We start from the raw sequence: 15,828 nt of genomic DNA, 5'->3' as shown, positions 1-15,828 counted from the left end.
ACGATTATAGTGTGGCCGGTATAATACTAGTAGAAAACGTACTAGCTCAACAAATAGCACAACTCCTATAATCCAACCTTTCTTGTAAGGAGCCCATAATCGCCATAGTGTGCTTCGACGCGTCCGGCGGGTAGAGCTCTCGTTATATTGGGGTAGCCGAATGGAAACTACCATCGCAGTGGTGACTGTCGTTATTGTCCAAAGGAGTTCAATATAATTTATTTATCCTTGTATGTCCAAAGGAGTGAATTTCGTTCGGGTAGGTAGTCAAATGTATCATAGATCCCAGGAGCAAAAAAAAAAAGCGCGAGCTAGGGAGCTGTCGGACGGTCTTGGCGAAGAGGAAAAGAAAAGGTGTTTAGCTTAGCGGTAGGCCAAGCCTTTGATCTGGCTATGATACTACCAGTACGAGGGCAAGTATTGATAGATAAATTAACGTCGATATCAAAAAGCAGCAAGACCTGGGAAACAAATGATCACTGGCTGCTAGCTACCTAGACTATTACTACTACTCCGAAATAATGGATAGTCACAATTCTGAACGATTCAAGCATTTGCGAAATATAGTGAGCACACAATTATCTTCCCAATATCTCAGCATATTTACATGATAAAACCCAGACACCAAATAATGAATACGGACACCATCTCAAGGCGTAAAACAACACTCCAACCACCCAAACCTCTAATGATGCTAATGTAAAGCAAAACGGCGCCCCGGAAGAAAAATAAAAAATAATTAATGGGAATACAGAGAGGGTATTCGGTGGAAAAAAAAAAGAAAGATAAAAGAGGGCTAATATGTAAGTCGTCAATAATAATGTGGGAAAAGAACAGAGTGCAAGGTGAGCGAGGGAGTATGAACAAGTGGGGCATTGGAAAATGGGTGAAAACAGAAACGTGTAGACTCGGGTGAAACAAAGGGAATAACATCTTTCTCGACGCCATGAGCTTCCAGAATCCAAGTAAATAAACCTTATTGACAAAGTGAACGGCCAACTGTCCCCACCATCTATCGTCCGTGTCCAAAGTAATTTAAGAGTGAGAAAATCAAAACCGATGTAAAGATGTAGCCACACTACCAGAAGCCAAAAGGGAGAAAAGAAAAGAAAAATACACAAAGAGAACAATGATGATATGGCCTAAAAACAGAGGGGTGAAAACACGACAAAAGTGACAAGCAATCTATAGGTCTTCCAACACTCCGCTTGCCATTCCTCAAACGAAAACACTGCTCTAGTGCGTAATTTGTGTGTGGTATACTCATATCCTCCAGGCTACTGGTTGTGACGACTTCTCTTGTTGTTCATCTGCATCTTTTCAAGCTCAGCCATCTCAAAGAAGTCAAAGTCACCCATGGATCCAAATCGTCTTTTGGTGCCTTGGCTCTTGCTCATGGCTGTAGTGGACGGACTTCTAGAGACTCCTCGGAATCCAGGGATAGATCCGGAGTTAGCCGAGATTCCATGAAATATTGGCTTCTGGGCGGCAAGGTTTGGCGAAGTCGGCGGAGAATACAGGTCCACATCAGCCGAGCGGTGCTCACTGATACCAAGTGCGGGAGGCGGTGGAACATGGCGAGGAAGGTCTAGATTCGATCGGAAAGAAAAACCTGGGTTCGGTTGACGGGAATGAGTGGGGGAGGATCTACGGGATAGTGGATTGAATGGTTGTTGTTGGGTGTGAGGCGTGGGAACCTGAGGAGGAGGAAGGGAAGGAACCGTATGAGGTGCAGTTTGGAGTTGGTGATCCGATAAAGGGGAAGCACTGGCCATCTCGACCCGCTCGGTATCAGTGTTGACGGGTGTTGTCATCTCATCACTGTCCATAGCTTCCTCCATACCAGTGTCCTCCTTCTTATGCTTCGGCTTCCAACCTGCCCCCGGAGCAAGCTTCCTCCGCTTCCCCAAGGCCCATTGCCGTAACATTGCTAATGTCTTTTGGTCTCCACGGCTCTCAATCCTATCGATGAAGACCAGAAAGTCCTCCAGACAATCTTGGTAACCTTCAATTCTTCCATCACGACGTGAACGCTGTGCCTCGTTGGCAGCGGCCTTGTAGAGGTTGGTGACGGATAGAGCGGTTTGTTTAAAGGCTTGTAGTAGTAGAGTTGAGGATGGTCCAGGTTCTGGGTCAGGGGGATCTTCGGGGGAATGGTTCTCATTGGGGAGATTTGAGGAAAGCGATGTCATATCCATATCCATTCGTTCCATTTGTACTATGTTGCAGGAGCTGCGCTAGTCTCTAGGCAGGTTCAAGCGATGCACGTAGTTTCCTCGAGGGGTTAAATGTTAGGCGATTGAAAAAACCCTAATTTTTATCTTCGGAACAGAAGCCTTAGTGGAATGTAAAACAGCTTATTAATATTGAAATGACCGGAGTTAGTGTTGGGGAAAGGAGGAGGGGAGGGGGGAGGGGGGATGGGCTCCTTTTTTTTCTTCTTTCTATTCTCTCTTCTCCGAAAGATGATGACGGAAGGTGTAGAAGTGAAAGGTACCAGTAGGTAAAAATACACAGCAGAGCAGTTCAACTTACATTCGTGGTGGTGGTGGTGGAGGTGTTGGTGGTGTAGAGCGTATGGACAACGAGATGTGTGAGAAATGAAGGGAGGGCAGCGCTGGCAAGCAGGTGGACCAAGTGGCCAAGGATCGTCAGGAGGGGAGAGAAAGACAGTCGTTGGTGGGTGGTGTTGTAGTTGGAGGGGTGGATAAAAGATTGGCCCTACAAGCCCGGAAGATCAGGAAGAAGAAGAGAAAGGTCGGCTGGAGTCGAGGCTTGTAAGTTACCGTTAGCGCCACAGTACCCATAAGTTAAAATATGAGTGGAGCTCTCTTTGGAAGAAAGTGTATTAGACTATCATGGAGAGGGTTACCGTACTCCAGCCAAACCTAACCTGAAACCATTTACCGCGATGTGATACGTCGGCCGGGGGTCTGGGTTGTTAAAATAACTTTTAATCGTCCAAATCCCAGGAACCACAGTCTCTGAGTGCTATTAAAGGTTAAGGGGCCGGGGTTGGAGAGAAATCGTTTCCCATTTCCTGCGGAGTGTATAAGGTTAGGTGAGTTAAGGAATGAGATACCTCATGTTAACCGGTCGAGAGCCGCGGATTGCGATGACGACAAGTAAGTTACAGTAGACGGATGGTTATCCACGATAAACTCGTATATGGATGGAGTGGAAAGGTTATTCGTGGAGATGTATTCGCAGTTATTGATCCAGCTTCAGCTCAATGTTTGCCAATTGTGGGATAGAAAGTACTATTGAACCATCGGTGGTGGGGCGAGGAAACAGCTGGAGAAATGATATCCTAACTACCAGCTGCCGGCAAGGTAATTTCGAGTTCCATGATATACGGGTACTACAAGTATCATATTATGGTGCTCTCCTTGGTTGAGGGAGGTGAGTAAGCGTGATAGCGCCCTTCTTGGCGGATGTTCGCGTGGTAAATGGAATTTGGGAATTTCGTCGGCGACGCGCCTGGCGCTGATCTGTAGGGCAGGCACAGTACTATACAGTACGCTGCGGGTATCACACTGTACTGAACTTCTCTTCCCCCCCCGTCCTGCCTTCACAACAACACAACATCTCATTCCCAATCCCTTCTTCAAACCAACAACACCTTCTCTATAATACCCCGCCATACAACCCCACCTCATCGCTCCGAAGAAGAAGAAAAATCGATTTCATCCCACTTCTGCTATCACAACCAGCGACTTCTAGAGTCGAGATGGTCAAGGCTAGGAAGAGTAAGGTCGTCTCCGACTCCGAGATGGTGGACGGGGTGGCGGCGAAAAATATAAAGCATACCGAATATGAGACGGATGACAACGCTGATATTTCTATGAACGTATGTTGTCTATTTTCCAGCTTACGGATATTTGTGCACTGCCGAGTGCCTAAAAAAACAGGAATATGAGTACTAACAGGCGCGACTTGGTGTTTTTAGGATGCGGATAATGTACGTGCTGTCAACAAACTAATGCACACACACTCCCGATACTTACGCTATTGGATTTTTAGGGGAACGATGGCGGCGACGAAGACGATGAGGACCAGCCGGACAGAGGCGGCGATGATGACGATGACACCTCAGTTGAAGACCCGGCTGATGGACGTCGGCGTAGAACGGCCGCAACGAAAAAACAGAAGAAGGCGTTTGGAAAGAAGAACGATACCCTCAATAAAACAAAGGTATTTCAGTCAGCCAATTGCCATTTGAGGATGGTTGGACGCGCAAGGTTGATTTCATTTTGGCTTCGAGCTCTGACACTTCCGGATTCTTCTAGGAAAACGACTCTATGAAGAGAATCAGATATTTGCTTGGACTCACAGGTAGGATTGTCCTAACTTGTCTACCGCTCTGGCATGGGCACAGCTGACAATTGCCTCTAGATCTGTTTCGTCATTTCATGAGTAACAACCCAGACTACCAGAGGGTGAAGGCAGAAGAGGAGGAGAAATCAAGGCAACAGGCAAAGAATAGGAAAGGTTCCACCGATAATAGGCGCCGCCGAACCGAGAAGGAGGAAGATGAAGAGCTTCTTCAAGATGAGATCGTAGATGGTGGCACGGCGGCAATCTTTACGGAATCACCCAAGTTCATTAAGGGAGGACAGATGAGAGATTACCAGATTGCAGGTTTAAACTGGCTGATTTCTCTGCACGAGAACGGTATATCTGGTATCTTGGCTGATGAAATGGGTCTTGGGAAAACGTTGCAGACAATTTCTGTATGCTCTCCCATGAATGTTTTATTCAGTGCAATAGATACTGACATAAATAGTTCCTGGGTTACCTTCGATATGTCGCTGGAATAAAGGGGCCTCATTTGATTACGGTTCCGAAATCTACCTTGGATAATTGGAAACGGGAATTTGAGAAATGGACACCAGATGTCAAGGTTCTCGTCCTGCAAGGAACAAAGGAGGAGCGGCAGAAGCTTATCCAGGAACTCGTCTTAACGGACGGCTTTGATTGTTTGGTCACAAGTTACGAGATGATTCTTCGGGAAAAAACACACCTGAAGAAGTTTGCCTGGGAGTATATCATCGTCGACGAGGTAAGCCACTTGCGACATCCTTAGGGACGTATTGAGTCTAACTAACAAGCACAGGCACACCGTATTAAGAACGAAGAATCTGCGCTTGCGCAAATTATCCGTCTGTTCAATTCTCGTAATAGACTCCTTATCACTGGTACTCCCCTCCAGAACAATCTCCACGAGCTCTGGGCACTGCTCAATTTTCTTCTGCCCGATGTGTTCGGCGACTCCGCTGCTTTTGACGAGTGGTTTGAAAATCAGGGTGGCGATCAGGATGTCGTCGTTCAGCAGCTGCACAAAGTTTTGCGACCTTTCCTGCTTCGCAGAGTCAAGAGTGACGTGGAAAAGAGTTTATTGCCCAAGAAGGGTATGCCAGTACCCCATTCCACCTATGAAACAAGCACTTACCATCCTTAGAGGTCAACGTCTACATTGGGATGTCGGATATGCAGATTAAATGGTATCAAAAGATCCTCGAGAAAGATATCGATGCCGTGAATGGTGCTGGAGGCAAGCGCGAATCCAAGACTCGTCTCTTGAATATCGTGATGCAGCTGCGTAAATGCTGCAACCACCCTTATCTTTTCGAAGGCGCCGAGCCTGGTCCTCCATACACCACTGATGAGCACATTATCGATAATTCTGGTAAAATGGTTATGCTCGACAAGCTCCTAAAACGTATGAAAGCTCAAAAGTCAAGAGTTCTAATTTTTTCCCAAATGTCACGTCAGCTGGACATATTGGAGGATTACTGTGTTTTCAGAGAGTACCCATACTGCCGCATCGATGGATCCACTGCCCATGAGGATCGCATCACAGCAATCGATGAGTATAACAAACCCGGCAGCGAGAAGTTTATCTTCTTGCTTACTACAAGAGCAGGTGGTTTAGGTATCAACTTGACCACCGCGGACATTGTCGTTCTTTACGACTCCGACTGGAACCCCCAGGCAGATCTTCAGGCCATGGATCGTGCCCACCGTATTGGCCAAACTAAACAGGTGATGGTTTTCAGATTTGTGACTGAAAATGCCATCGAAGAGAAGGTGCTCGAACGCGCAGCCCAAAAGTTGAGACTTGATCAATTGGTTATCCAACAAGGCCGTTCTCAACAGCAGGCAAAGGCTGCGGCCAATAAGGATGAGCTCCTGTCAATGATTCAACACGGAGCAGACCTTGTCTTCAAAGGTGGCAAAGAGAAGGAGGCCGGTATCTCGCAAAACATGACTGAGGATGATATTGACGCCATCTTGAAGCGTGGCGAGGAGAGGACGGCCGAGCTTAACGCTCGATACGCTAAGCTTGGTTTGGATGACTTGCAAAAGTTTACTTCCGATTCCGCGTATGAATGGAACGGGGAGAACTTTGCAGCCATCAAGAAACCCAGTATCGGTGCCAATTGGATTAACCCGGCGAAACGCGAACGTAAGGAGCAAAGTTATGGTATTGACAATTACTACCGCACTGTTTTAACCTCTGGGAACAAGGCGGCCGATACAAAGCCGAAAGCGCCTCGTGCACCCAAGCAGGTCAATGTTCTCGAGCATCAGTTTTATCCGCCCAGGTTGGTTGAGCTTCAGGACCGTGAAACGGCGTATTTCAGGGTGAATAGCATGGCTCTGAACCTATTTAATGAGGTTACTTGCTAACACATTTCGCAGAAACAACAAGGTTACAAGGTACCTCTACCTGATGGCGAAGCCGACGACCTTGAAGAACGCCAGGCGGCCCGGGATCAAGAGCAAGAGGCAATAGACAATGCAACACCTCTTACAGAGGAGGAGCAAGCAGAGAAAGCTCATCTTGCGGAACAAGGGTTCAGCAGCTGGTCACGCAAGGACTTTGGCACCTTTGTCACGCTTTCGGCCAAATATGGTCGCAAGAATTTTGCAATGATTGCGCAGGAAATGGAGAGTAAAGAAGAGAAGGAGGTTCGCAAATATGCTAAGGTTTTCTGGGAGCGGTACAAGGAAATGCCAAACTGGGAAAAATGCATCAACACTATCGAGACTGGCGAGGAGAAGTCTGCGAAAATATCTCAACAAAAGAAGATGCTTCGTAAGAAGATTGAGATGTACCGCGTTCCCCTCCAACAGCTAAAACTGAGCTATTCTGTCTCTACCACCAACAAAAAGGTGTACACTGAGGAGGAGGATCGCTTCTTGCTCGTCCAGTTGGATAAGTTTGGGCTGGACGCGGAAAATCTCCACGAAAAGATCCGTGACGAGATCCGCGAGAGCCCAACATTTAGATTTGACTGGTTCCTTCTGTCCCGCACTAGTTTGGAGATTTCCAGAAGGTGCACCACTCTAATCTCCACTGTAGCTAGGGAATTCGAGGAGAATGGAAACGGCGTAGCTGCCGCCAAGGCTACAGCAGCCAAGAAGGGCAGGGACAGAGAAGAGGAGGAGGAAGAAGAGGGTCCTCCTGCCAAAAAGGGCAAAGCAAACTCTGGCACTGCCAAGGAGACCAACGGGAAGACTGCCAAACAACCTCCAAAGGTACATATATATCCTTCCCTGGATCCAAATTGACATTGTGATCATTATTGGAATTAGACTAATGGAAAGGCAGAATAAGCAAGTAGAACAAACCAAGAAAGGTGGTGACAGCAAAGCCACCTCAAACGCGACTTCGAGAGCCTCCAGCGTCGACTCTAAAGCGTCCGCAGCGACAAGTGTTTCCAAAAGCAAGTCACGTTCGAAGAAGAGGTAATAAATCCTCCCTCGGTCATACTAGTAGCATCAAAGCACCTTCTTTCTATCACGCCCCTTTTATAGATTTCCAAAAAAAAAAAAAGCAAGGTTGCGTTATCATTCTGCTCCGTCAATCCATCTATCCGCCTGCCCATCGTCCATATTAGACTTTTACTTCCTTCTTTTTTCTTCCTTGGGGCATTTGGCGGTTGGTGCGATAGTGGTGGGGGGCGGGGCAGGCCCCAGTGTGGAGAAGATTCACTGAGAGGCAGGAAGGAAAGAGAGGGTGCGGCGGGCATTTTCATTTATTTCTTATTTCCCATCCATGATACTCGTTCTATTCTCCGCAGCTTGGTTGATAGTTATTTATTACCCTTACTCTTAGTCTCGGTCTTGCTCTCACTGTTATTACCATAAATTACTTGTTTGCCCGCTTTCTTGTTTACTTGCTTACTTTCGCAAACTCATCCATTTTTGTTTTTTGGGGATGGGATATCATACATATATATACATACATGCGTTAAGTGGGTTTGTTAGCTGGTCGGGTAATGAGGTGTGGGGATACCATAGTATCATGTAGTATACCGTACGGTGCTGGTCGTTGTTGGCTGGCCCGCCGGCTGGCTTGCTGGTTGGTGAGTTGGTTGATCGAATGCAGAGATTCGGGAAACTTCATAACGGTAGGGGAGTGTTTCTGACATCACAATACCATAAAGCACTTTAACATGCCAATCCCTCCCTCCCTTTACACGAGCCGATACTCTCCAGAGCCAAGTTACACATACCGGGGGGGCAGAACCAGTCCCCCGATCCCAATCCCAACCCCTAACTCCCGTAAAACAAAGCCCTCCAGAATACCACCATCTATGGAACATACAATACAGCGCAGAACAGCGTTATACCACACGTCCATCAAGACTGCCATACCACGGTAGGTCAATCCACCATAGCGCAGTCCTATATTCGGCCAGCGTGGGGCACCGTATCCGAAAGCGAGACGGAGCTCCCTCTTCTTGACCGGTTTGGTGTGTGGTAACGAAACAGCAGCATCTTCGATACTCGTAGTTGGCGTTATCGCCGGACACCACCTCGATTTGTGCGTTTTTGATGGGAGGAGAGGAGAGGCAGGTATCGTAGTATAAAGCAACGACTCGGATGCCAGAGTAAGGCGATGCAGGCCGAGAAGAAGGACTGCGCTGGTATACTTGTATATAGTTAGCTAGTACCGGTATGGGAATTGTCCTGCCTCGGGGTGGAGGGGGGAGGGGGAGATCTGTGATAATAAGAAGGCGGTGTTTATATAATAATCCATTATCTACCGGCGACGGAATTGACCCGCAAGGGGGCCCGCGGCATGGAACAGTGGTACGATACAGTAAGGTTCATGACTAAAACTTCATCCAGTTACGGTAGCAGCGATACCGGTATTGGTACGATACTGTTTTCCCCTTTTCTCTCTCAGCTCAACAACCAATGGGAACAAAATGATTGACGGATCAGGTTGCCCGACCCTGCAATCCAAAACGATCTATGATACCGTATCAAAAGAAAAAAGAAAAAAGAAAAAAAAAACACCCTGAGCGATGGAAAGGAACTCTTGTATGATAAACTCTTGTATTCCCCATGCCAAACCCAATAATCGCAACGTGCAAGTATAACCAACCAATTTCTAACCCAAAACCGACGTCAACACCTCTCCCTCCCTCACTCCCTTTCCCCCCCTCCCCCTGCCCCCGTACTGTACCACCTCTTCCAAAACCACCCTTCCTTGTACTTGTACTCAGTACGATACTTACACAAGTAATGTGCAAAGCGGTAAAAGTGCCGGTAGGGCATATAAGTAGCTTACTTATTAGACCTATTCTCATGCGAGGCCGGAGAAATACCAAAACCGAAACCAGCATCAACTCAATTAGCATTACACAGCAGATACATATCAGCACTTTTTGTCGGTTTTTAGCAAAAAAGTGTTGTTGTATGTATGATATGTATTATATCATAAAATCGGTTGGGACAAAAATAACTTAAAGCCCACGGGTAAGTTAGTTATGTTATGATGCTTGTACTACTTGTAGTAAGCATGTCGGAATGAATTCACTCCCCCCACCCCTCTCCTCTCTCCCATCTTGCTCATCCATCCTGCTCGCAGCCCGCTTGCTTGCCTTTTGCCTGTCTGACCTATCCGATAGCAAGTCTACAGTGCATCGAGAAGATAAAATTTTAAAAACGACCGTGAATACGGTAACTGACTTGGGGGGAAAAGCCACTTCTACAGTTGTATCATACATGCGGGCATCGGGTATTTTCCCGTTCTCTCACGGGACTTCAGAAGGCGGAGGATCGTCATTCATGTATGAATCAAAGGCGGTATGGATAGTCTAAGTCTACCGTCGATAAACAGGCATTCCAGCAGTGGTTTTGGGGGCAAGGGGGCCCCATTGTGCTCCGTGGGTTGGTTAGTCTAAGTTACCGGCACGTTACCGTAGTTGGGTTATGGAAAGTTATTATTATGATATGCATTGTTAACACAGCCATCATTCGATAGAAGAGGGCCCAAAAAGTGAAAGAAACCCGTTTCACCTCGAATTCCCACTTCCTTTGCTCGATTGATTCGATGAGTTGAAAGGAAGGGGAAGAAAGGAAGCAAGAAAATGAATCAATCAGCCCGCTCCAACCCTTCCACGCTGACACAAAACGGCACACCCACACCCACACACACCCGTGTGCTTTTAAAACTGGAACGACCCACGCACCGAACGAGGAAAAAGTGCGGCTGAGCATTTTTGCTCTGCCTCGTATAGTTTTTTTTTCTTTTTCCTTCATCAAATGCCAATACCGTACAAGCCATTTGGAGTAACCTCAGAGCCTTTTATTACCATACGAGGGATAGAGAGGAAAAGCCCATTCGGGTGAGCAGATCCTGCTTGCCTGCCTGGTTTGCTTACTGTTCCCTATGCGCTCCTTAGATTTTCTTTTGGTACGAGTGATACGCCGGCTGGATGGGCATTCGGTCAGTTATCATTCAAGTTAGGAAGGAAAAGGGATGGAGGAGGGGAGTTATGTTAGGGCTTTTTGCTTTGCTTTGGTTTTACTTAGTGTAAGGGTACGGTGGAGGAGGGTCTGGTTCAAATACTTGAGAGTACCGGTAGGGTGGTGGTGGAGGTACTCGAGTATTGCCATGATCCAGTGAATGAGTGGTCTAGCGCTTATTGCTTTTGCTCGCTTTGCTCTGCTTTCGGGAGGGGGACGAGTGGCTGAGGTTGAGCGAGGATTATCTCCCAGCGCTTTGCCTGCTGGCTTCGTTTCTACTCTCTTGCTTCTCTTCTGTTCCTTCCCTTTCATTTCCTGGAAATCTCTCGCGATCCTTCCCCCTCTTCGTTCACCGTCTGTTCGTCCCGGCCACCCCCCTCCCCTTATACTCCTTCACAATCCCTCCAACGGGACCCGATTGAAGGATTAAGACAATCAGGATAGTAAAATAAAGTAAAAAATAGAGTCGGGAGGAAAATAGGGACGCTCGAAATGTGGTTCAACCCCCTCTCAGCCGCACTCCTCTATGGACTACTGTCAACAACCATCGTCGTCGCGCAAACCGGTCTTCCCACGGGTTTCCCTCCTGCGAGCGCCTCTGCTATGGATACTCTCAGCCCGGCGTCGACAGCGTCGCAGGGCCAGGGACTGAAGGGGGGCAGCGGGACCGGAAATAATCGTAACTTAAAGGAAGGGGCATCCGCTATGGATACGGCTGCTCAGGGTTCCACTACCCCCACCGCTGGCTCTGCTCGGCCATCGTCAGCAAAGAGTTCCAGTAATACTGGAGCTATAGCTGGAGGAGTTATCGGCGGGGTGCTCTTCCTATTGCTTGTTGGCGCTTTGTTATTATTTTTGAGGAAAAGGAGGAGGACCCGTGATCAGTTTGGTTCTGAGGAGAAATCTGGTAAGCCCTCCTCCACCCTTTCGCGGTCACGTATGGTGTACTAATCCTCCTCTCACTAGCCGACGAAACGGCGGCCAACTACGACGGCCCATCCCTCCCCCCCGTCCCTCCCGCCGCAGCTTCGGAGTCACCCCACCCTCATCACAGCCCGGCAGCTCCGAACGAAGCCCATGCTTTAATGTCCCATTACGGCGACACACAACCACAGCAGATGCCCCAGGAAGTCCAACCAGTCATCATGCCGGCCAAGCCATACGACGTGAACTCCTCGTCTCGCGAAATTCGTGGTAGTGATGAAGACGATGACGGCGTCTCGATCAATAGTCCTTCACCGGTAACTACGCCAAGTCCCGAACGACAGCAGGAACAGCAGAGGAGTGTGCCGAGATTGCCGATTTATCAGGGAGGAAGGAGGGACGACGTCGGGGGGGATACACCGCCCCCGGCATTATAATGTTTTGGTCGGTTGGTGGGTTGTGGCGAGGAAAAAGAGGTGGGGGGAAATGTATTCATTTTTAACTATTTTTTTGTATAGGATTGTATTCGAATGATTGGAGTGTCGATCTTATTCTTTCTTGACGCTCATTTTTTGCTGGATGGGAGATGGTGCTACTGAATTTACTTATTTATTTAGTTCCCGAGTTTTTTTTTCTTACTTTTCTTTTGGACACTTGACGAAGGTATGATACGCCATTTACTGTACCAAGATGGGGGAACAATGAGTGCATAGGTCGTCACTCGATAATTGGTTGAATTGAGTTGAATTGGGGGGAGCTAATGAGCTACCGGCATTCGAAGTGCATGAGCAAGGAGGGAAGGGGGGCTTTTATGGTCTGGCTGGAGGAATTGTCTACTTGCCACCAACTTACTCTCCAAAAACGTAAACCACCGATCCATAAGGAAGTGACGGAACCCCCCACCAAGGGAGGATATAGGGAGGGAAGCTAATACCGGTATCATACCCACTTCACAAGGACCCACACACCCCACACCCAGCATGCCATAAACCAGAAGTCAAAACTCCAACAACCAGGAAACCACCAAACAAAACAGCCTCCCTTCTTCGGAAATGTGCTCCTCCCGTGGGAACAAGCACTTAAGTCTCATAACGGGCAAGAATTGTGGGATCCATAAGGTCATGAGTAGAAACAGCGATGTAAATTGTTCCCCCCTCACGATCATGGAGAAAGGAAGGATGGAAGGATGGAGACCATCCTCAGTCTACTGTAAATACCTCTCATTCCCCCCCATCTAATCTGGCCCGCCTCGAGGCAAGCAATTAATACGCCCGGGTGACCCGACATCTTCGTGAGCGGCTGCGTGTCCCACATATCGAGCCCATTTCACGAGAGACTTGGGTATATACTTGGAGTATTGCTATTATTAACTACTCGAGTATGGTGCGGGCGGTGGGCATCATGGTTATCATTTATAATATAATTTATCCAATGGCGGGGTTTTAGAAGGGGTCTTGACTAAGCAGTTGAAGGTGGGGTTGACTGTTTGGGATAGTTTAGTTTTGACCTGCGGGCTCGGCGGTTGGATTTGCCAGGGCGGCGGCAGGTGGGGGGATTCATCTGTTTCTTGGGTCTGCGGCGGTGGACGATAGGTTAATACTTGGCAGGCAGGCTGACTACTTTTTATATTTTATATTTTTTTTCCTTCTCCCGTAGAAGATTAATGAGAGGGACGTCAAACTGATATGCTATGCACTTTTGTGGGCTCTAGAATGGTATTGACGCTTAGAATAGCGGGTACTGTCCGTTGCCGTGGGTAAATTATGCATTGAATGCTGACACCGAATGGATCGCCTGCCGTTCGCGGTACGGGTGTCGGTTAGTGGTCGGGAAATTGTGATGGTTAGTTGAGATGTTTGATAGTGTAATTACTGTATTGTGTGTGCCCTGGTATTTTGGTACGGTATTTTTGAGGGAGAGCACACTGGTACAGCATCGGACCTGTAGTTTCACGAACCCCAGCTGGCGTAAAAATCTGATATTCCCATTCAATCCTTAACCATTCAAGGCTCAAACCCTCAATTTCATTTCTGCAACCTCACTCTATTCTGAAGCCTGTCTGCCCAAGGTGGCATTCATTCACCGATCCAACGCCATACCTGACGCCTTCTCACTGGGAATTCTTGATTCGCTCTTGCTCCAACTTGGCATAGTATCTGTTCGTCCGCTAGTAAGTACTACTCTTCCTTGTCTCCGGCATGGGGGAACGTACGCATCACGGTGGCGGATAGATGGGGTATGGTAACCTGCGAACAAAAGATCAGTCAGTATATGACCCTCGAAGCGTAGTGGGGCAAACTCGATAACATACCGTACCAAAAGAGGCATCCAGCCGCTACACCGCAAAAAATTAGTATTACTGTGTCATGTCAAGTAGTGCCAGTGAGAGAAGAGAGTGCGTACCGGTTCCAAGGCCTAGCGAGACCGAGAGGTCGATAATAAGACCTTTACGAAGTCTTCCAACGATCGGAGCGATGGCCATCGTTGTTTAATTGGTTGTTTGTGTGGTGATTCCTGCAAAACTCTTGTGTCAGAGGAAGTGTCTTTTCGTAAAGGAACTTTGGCGTCGAACGCACACTAGATTGCGGTTTTAAGAGAGGCGGGATGAAGTCGGAGAAGAGGAGCGATGTTCAAAAAGAAGCGAGAAACGAAACGGGGCAGTACTAGTACAGTACCGGTACATTACTCGTAAAGTGGGACGGGAATTGGAGGTTAGCTTGGCATTATCACGTGATTTGGCAATATGTCTTGGCGAGGTTTGGGTTCCTCTCTTAACGTTGGTGCCGTAAATTACCAAAAAAGAAGTTACAAGTACTGTACTCGAGTAGTCTAACCCCCACACCTGATGTGCCTTGCTCACAACCTCTAACATCCAGCACTACACTTTCTTTTGCTGCCACAAAACATAACTACCTCCGCGACAAAAAAGTCAACGACGGAACAACATCCTTCGACTTCTTTTCACGCCACGGAGTTTGAGCGGCAGGAAGGATATCAACAACTTGACCGCTACACCGAGCACAAACACGAGACGACTACGAGACGATTAAATGGCCGGTGCGCTCCCACCACAGCTTGAGATGGATGGCCTAGAGAATCTCCACCCCTTGAAACGCCGGCGGAGAGGCATCGTCCCTCCCCCTCCAGAATACGAAGACGCTACGCCAGTTGTGTCGCAGGAAGTGGCTGCGAATTTGTTGAATAGGAGCGCAGCGATGATACTCAAGTCGGTTGGGTATAACGGTGCAACAACAGTCGCACAGGAGCGATTAAGGCAGCTTGCAGAGGATCGTATGTTTCCTTCAAACTCCTACTACTACATTATTTGTCTAACACTGAACCTAAAGACTACCTCCGAATGCTGCGCGTGATAACCCTCCTCGCAACCTCTCAACGCCGCACAAAGCCCACGGTTGTCGACTTCGAAGATATGTTACAGCACATGGGCATCACCCTCTCATCTCTAGAATCTGAAATGCTCCGCATGCCATCCAAGACACACGCATTTGTTCTCCCGCCTAGCACCCCGCCGCCCTCGCCCACGCCAGATCTAGCCACCTTATTAGGACCGGAATTGGCCGACACAGATCTTCAGAAGCGGAGTGCGTTGGAGGACTTCTTTCCCCCGCTGCCTAGCAAACATACATACAAGGCCACACCACTGTTCACGGAGCGGCCAACAGAACCGCGTGTGATAAGAGAACGTGCGACGGAGGAGGCGAGGCTTGCGGAGAACGCGCTTAGGAAATTGCTGGCCGTTAGTGCTCATGCTAAGAATAATGCGCGGATTAAAGGGGATGTGGCGGTTAGTAAGAAGAGGAAGGATCGGGATGAAGCTTGGAGGGAGGCTTTCGATGAGTCGGGTAATGAGCATGGCGGTAGTGGGGATGCGGGGACCAAGGTTAATGGGACCGGCGCCATCAAAATCAAGACTGAGCCGACCGATTCTTTTGGAGGGTTGGCTAATGTGGATGTATTAACTGCGGTATCTGGCCACCCAGTTACCGGCGTCGGGGCTGGGTCTGCAGGAGGGGGAGATGAGGGAGTGGGAGGGGATAAGGAAAGGGATGCGGCATATCTGGAGGTTATTGTTAACGCTAATGATCCTCGAACCAGATAGAGAAGTGATGCTTA

At 48.2% G+C, this 15,828-nt stretch overlaps 6 protein-coding genes; 3 read left to right on the top strand and 3 right to left on the bottom strand.

Moving 5' to 3' along the window:
* GSTUM_00001031001 (uncharacterized protein) overlaps positions 1-268 on the bottom strand; it is a 1,597-nt gene extending 1,329 nt beyond the window's left edge. The window contains exon 1 of the mRNA XM_002838337.2: positions 1-268. This exon is cut by the window's left edge and continues 239 nt beyond it.
* Positions 269-564: 296 nt separating this feature from the next.
* GSTUM_00001030001 (uncharacterized protein) lies at positions 565-3,261 on the bottom strand. XM_002838336.2 has 3 exons: positions 2,878-3,261; positions 2,536-2,762; positions 565-2,321 (listed from the first exon to the last, which is right to left on the bottom strand). The coding sequence occupies exon 3, from the start codon at positions 2,211-2,213 to the stop codon at positions 1,278-1,280; it is 936 nt and encodes a 311-aa protein (XP_002838382.1). The 5' UTR covers positions 2,214-2,321; positions 2,536-2,762; positions 2,878-3,261; the 3' UTR covers positions 565-1,277.
* Positions 3,262-3,588: 327 nt separating this feature from the next.
* Positions 3,589-8,458, top strand: GSTUM_00001029001 (uncharacterized protein). XM_002838335.2 has 11 exons: positions 3,589-3,857; positions 4,024-4,117; positions 4,150-4,194; positions 4,290-4,335; positions 4,396-4,733; positions 4,787-5,062; positions 5,117-5,411; positions 5,462-5,469; positions 5,515-6,648; positions 6,706-7,545; positions 7,619-8,458. The coding sequence occupies exons 2-11, from the start codon at positions 4,031-4,033 to the stop codon at positions 7,757-7,759; spliced, it is 3,210 nt and encodes a 1,069-aa protein (XP_002838381.1). The 5' UTR covers positions 3,589-3,857; positions 4,024-4,030; the 3' UTR covers positions 7,760-8,458.
* Positions 8,459-10,862: 2,404 nt separating this feature from the next.
* On the top strand, positions 10,863-12,318 carry GSTUM_00001027001 (uncharacterized protein). XM_002838334.2 has 2 exons: positions 10,863-11,677; positions 11,737-12,318. Exons 1-2 carry the CDS (start codon positions 11,263-11,265, stop codon positions 12,129-12,131), a joined length of 810 nt encoding a protein of 269 aa, XP_002838380.1. The 5' UTR covers positions 10,863-11,262; the 3' UTR covers positions 12,132-12,318.
* A 1,378-nt stretch (positions 12,319-13,696) lies between these two features.
* On the bottom strand, positions 13,697-14,308 carry GSTUM_00001025001 (uncharacterized protein). XM_002838333.2 has 4 exons: positions 14,098-14,308; positions 14,006-14,029; positions 13,907-13,940; positions 13,697-13,850 (listed from the first exon to the last, which is right to left on the bottom strand). The coding sequence occupies exons 1-4, from the start codon at positions 14,174-14,176 to the stop codon at positions 13,805-13,807; spliced, it is 183 nt and encodes a 60-aa protein (XP_002838379.1). The 5' UTR covers positions 14,177-14,308; the 3' UTR covers positions 13,697-13,804.
* A 253-nt stretch (positions 14,309-14,561) lies between these two features.
* Positions 14,562-15,814, top strand: GSTUM_00001024001 (uncharacterized protein; the record flags this gene model as incomplete). XM_002838332.2 has 2 exons in its annotated part: positions 14,562-14,985; positions 15,042-15,814. Exons 1-2 carry the CDS (start codon positions 14,745-14,747, stop codon positions 15,812-15,814), a joined length of 1,014 nt encoding a protein of 337 aa, XP_002838378.1. The 5' UTR covers positions 14,562-14,744.
* Between the last annotated feature and the right edge of the window lie 14 nt (positions 15,815-15,828).

Source organism: Tuber melanosporum (genome assembly GCF_000151645.1).
Source record: "Tuber melanosporum whole genome shotgun sequence assembly, scaffold_241, strain Mel28".
NCBI lineage: Eukaryota > Fungi > Ascomycota > Pezizomycetes > Pezizales > Tuberaceae > Tuber > Tuber melanosporum.
The sequence above is the reverse complement of the archived record's forward strand: the minus strand, read 5'-3'. Positions and strand labels throughout refer to the sequence as shown.